General features: G+C 57.7%; 2 protein-coding genes across 2 annotated transcripts; both read left to right on the top strand.

The window, feature by feature from the left end:
• Positions 1-932: 932 nt before the first annotated feature.
• Positions 933-1,530, top strand: GUITHDRAFT_122920 (hypothetical protein; the record flags this gene model as incomplete). Its single annotated transcript, XM_005817797.1, has 3 exons — positions 933-976; positions 1,027-1,320; positions 1,434-1,530. 3 exons carry the CDS (start codon positions 933-935, stop codon positions 1,528-1,530), a joined length of 435 nt encoding a protein of 144 aa, XP_005817854.1.
• Positions 1,531-2,858: 1,328 nt separating this feature from the next.
• On the top strand, positions 2,859-4,041 carry GUITHDRAFT_149629 (hypothetical protein; the record flags this gene model as incomplete). Its single annotated transcript, XM_005817796.1, has 3 exons — positions 2,859-2,989; positions 3,225-3,634; positions 3,917-4,041. 3 exons carry the CDS (start codon positions 2,859-2,861, stop codon positions 4,039-4,041), a joined length of 666 nt encoding a protein of 221 aa, XP_005817853.1.
• Positions 4,042-4,200: the final 159 nt, after the last annotated feature.

Below are 4,200 nucleotides of genomic sequence, written 5' to 3'. Positions count from 1 at the left end.
CCTCTCCTCTCAATCTCACCGACTTTGTCAAATCCTTTCGGAGCCATTTTATGAACTTCAAGTCCGGCGGGCCGGGGCCCGGCCCGGCAATTCACTGAGAGTCACTGAGAACCGACTCGGCGAGTCTACGTCTACTACGACGTCAATTCATTTACTCAAAGTTAAGTTAAAGATCAGTCAATATGAAGGTGCGAGTCACTAGATTCGATAGAGTCCCGTGTGGCCCCCCAGTGATTGAAATCAGCACATTTCGTCTCTTAAGGCTGTTTTCACGTCCCTCAGTTGAGTAATCTTTCACAGTGCAGCATGGCGAGTCATTTTGGCCCCCATATCTCAACATTCCCTGTCTCCCCTTGTCCTGCTACATCTGGGCCCATTCTCCTGCTTCCTTCCTCAGTCTCCTGGCAGGCCGGGCTAGCCTCGCGCGCTCACTGTCCGATCAGCCTTAAGTTTGCCGGGGGGACAGCATTGGCTGATTGTCCTCGTACTGATTTTTAACTTAACTTGGAATAAAGGTCAAAACCGCCCACGAGCCCGGCAGGTCTTAAGTTAAGCCAGTCGTTGGACCCTTACGGGCTGTCAGGAGTCAGACCGTGACATGACCGTGACCAGTCTGATTTGTGACGTTCTAGAAGCCTCGGACGGATATCAGGAGACATGTAGTAAAACCAGCATTGGCCTTTGCAGTGTCCTCGAGCACATGCAGGCCCCCGCTACCTCGGTCCGCATCGTCCCCCGCAGGCGAGCCAGCCAGCCTCGCGCGCTCAACCATGTCTCCTTCAGCCACCACGACCTCCTCAGCCTCTTCCACCTCAAGCTCGAGCAGGCCGCCGCCCTCCTGGTACGCCCCCTGACCCCCCTGATGCCCTGCCTTGCATGAGCCTGTCACGAGTGCCTTGCTTGCCTCCCCTCCTCTACTGCTGCCGATCTCGATGCTCTTGGTGGTCTCGATATCGCGCCTCATGCTGCTGTGGAGGTCTGGCGTGTGACGGGTTGTCGCCAGGGCTTGTCCCTCACGGCGTTCAGGAACGCATGCCGCAAGCTGGGCGTGACGCGATGGCCATACGAGAGAGTGCGAGTCTCTCAGCCTGCAGGCTCCTCTAGGCTCGGGCGCTTGTCAGTGTCCGATGCGTACGCCACCAGCCCCTCCAGCCAGTCCCGCATCCTCCTGCCGAACGAGCCGTCTCAGCCCTCCGCATCCAGCCGCGCTGGCATGTTGTCAGACGGGGCAGAGCTCGATCGAGGCTTCATCGAGTGGTACGTCGCACAAGAGGACGACGAGGAAGACGGGAGGAAGAGGCTCTACAAGACACGGCCGAGGTGCTACAGCACCCGGAGCCATGCCCGGACCGGACAGGAGGGCAGGCCGCAGGAGGATACTCTTCCGCGGACTCTTGATCGCTCTGGGCTCACGGTAAGCTGCTGGAGAGCAGATCAGCTGGAGACAGGACAAGCAAGAGACGAGCTGGAGAGAAGCCGGAGACAGACCTCTGGGCTCATGGAGGAGGGTTTGGGGATGTCAGTGTGTGATAGCTGGTGTATATAAACAAAACGTTAAGCAGCAGCTTGCGATGCCATTAAGGTCGATCAGCGACCGTGAGCTGATATCCGTCCTGGTGTCTATCTATCCGGGGTCTAGCCTGGTGTCTCTTGCTGGTGTTAGTCTGTGCTCGGCCTCGGGCTGCTGGGGCTCCTCGTCGTGCGCTGTCATGTACCACTCAATGAAGGCTCTCGACAAGCCATCCCAAGCTTCCCCCTCGCTGCCTTGCTCCTCTGCACCGTTTGGACTCGTCATGGAGCTCGCGCTATCTTCCGGTTCTTCCTCGCTGTGATCGCTGCTGTGGATGTCATCGGGAGCGGGCGAATATACAGGGGAAAGAGGGGGCTCGCTCGCATTCCTCGCTTCCTTCTTGTATGGCCAACGTTGGATCCCCAACTTCCGGCATGCGCATCTGAACGCAGTGAGTGACAGTCCCTGCAACAAAGGGGATCCCGTCAGGTCAGCAGAGAGAGAAGCTCGTCGCGTACCAGCTCATCCGCAGCCTCCTGCTGTCTCAGGTGAAACATACTCGCCAGCACCTCCCGCGTCGCTGTGACTTGCCCGCTGCTGCTGCGGAGGTTGTGTTTCCTCCTGGGAAATATTCTGACAGCGGTTACGAGCGTCTGATCCATAAGGTAGTCCTGCAATGAACGAGTTAGACCTTTCCTCTTCTCTCCCTGAGACCTTCCTTGATGCCTATCCTCCTCCAACCCCTTCCGTCTTCATTTCTTCATCCTCTACTCTCCTATGTGCTCGTCCGCTACCTCGCTTCCTCCCTCCCCTCCAATCCCCTCCCTCCCTCCGTTCTCTCGCTGCCTCCCTTGTCTACTTATCCTCCCCTTAGATAGAACTTAACTTTGAGTAAAGGAAGAGATATCTCCCTCCCCGTCTGCGACTGGTTCCGTTTTAAAACTCTTTTAAAATTAAGAGGTCCAGGTAACGTGCAGGGTAACGTGATCATCTGGCGGGCCCACCTCAGTATCACCGGGCCCGCGCGACCTCCAACGGTTTCATTATTGTTGACTAGATCCGGCGAAAAACCAACGGATGTCCATGAAGGGGAGGAGAGGAGACGGGGGGGGGGCAGGGGGCAGGGGAGGAGAGGAGTTAAGAGAGAGGGAGAGGAGGTGAGGTCGGGTTCTTGTAACCTTCTCCGAGGGAACATATGATCGTGTTGGTTCTGTTGATTCATCTGAAACTTTTCCGATTCATCTCACATCAACATTTCGTTCAGATGAAAGAAGCATCTTCCCTGCCCTCTCCAGCCATCTGGTCCGAGCTCGCTCTGTCTCTCATCGTAGCAACAAAGTGAAGGAGGATGGAAACTCAGGAGCGGCTCCCAAGGATATTTCCCTTCCCTCACCTCTCAGTGGACGTGAGCGATGAAGACGAGGAACTGGAGCAGCATCCGTCACAGGCAGAGCCGACCAAGAGGATGCCATTCCTAGTGTGAGTGATGAGAGAGAAGAGAAGCAGGGGAGAAGAGGAGATGGGAGGAGGCGGCGGTAGACGGGAAGACGGGGATGAGGGGGGGGGAGGACAAGGGCAAGGAAGAGGAGTTGAAGGAAAATGAGGAGAAGAAGATGTGGGAGAGGGAAGGAGAGTGAGGAGGGAAGAGAGAAGAGGATGAGGAAGAAGCAGGGTAGGAGTGCAGAGGCAGTTTTACTTGACTCTTTTCCTCCAGGTCTCGTTCTCCTCTCCGCGACAACTCCGTCAAACCCGCGAGGGTACTCGACGAGCTCTACGTCACCAGCTCCGCCCTCTCCCAGCTAGAAACCAGCTTCCCGTACTTCCGAGCTGGGGAGGAGCAAGCGGGGAGGAACGGCTCTCCCCTTCCTCGCAGAGGCTATCGAGTGCTGACGCCCTCGTCTCCCTTGCCCGGGCTGGACGATGTGCTTACCGGCAGCTCGCTGCTCCTGCAGTCTCCCATGAAGCCTCCGAGACGCCTCAGGGTCCAGGACAAGATCATGATCCACAGGTTGAAGGAGCTACAGGAGGCGACCCTGAGGAGCATCGAGCGCGAAGACCTCCCGTCCTCCCGCTCCAAGTCTGCAGAGCCGAAGCTCTCTTCCGCCATGGCAGAGGAGGAGGCAGGTGAGCAGCGGAGGAGTAGGCAGCAGGAGCGATGCATCAGCACTCGGGGGGAGAGGGCGGAGACAAGCAGCCCTGTCAAGCACGACGAGAGTTCAGCCACCCTCCTGCCTTCCTTCTTGGATGAGGTCGTTGTCTTCCCCCTCCTGCTCCTGCTGCTGCTGCTGCTCTTGCCCCTCTTCCTCCCCCCAATCCCCCCTCATACTTATTCTCGCACTCCTCTTTTGTCTCCTCCTCTCCCTCCTCCTAGTCTTCTTCTCTTCTCCGTCCTGACTTCTCCTTCAGCGTCCCTACACACAGGAGACGCAGAGGAGAGTCTCCCTGCTCTCCGCCACCACCGCCAGCAGCCTCAGGCTCCTCCACAGCGAGCAGGACCCGTCGAGCCTGATGCTGGTCTGCCGGTCCCTTGAAAAGTCGCGGACTTGCAGGGGAGGAGAGGAAGGCAGCGGAGTGAGAGTCCTCTCCAAGAAGAAGAGCAGCACCATTCATAGGAGGATCAGCTTGAAGGGAGGAGGAGCGATCGCTGGAGGGGTTGCAGGAGGGGCGGGGGTTGCAACAGCTCTTGGAGG

This window comes from Guillardia theta (assembly GCF_000315625.1).
Source record: "Guillardia theta CCMP2712 unplaced genomic scaffold GUITHscaffold_562, whole genome shotgun sequence".
Classification (NCBI taxonomy): Eukaryota; class Cryptophyceae; order Pyrenomonadales; family Geminigeraceae; genus Guillardia; species Guillardia theta.
This window is presented reverse-complemented; position numbering and strand designations above follow the sequence as displayed.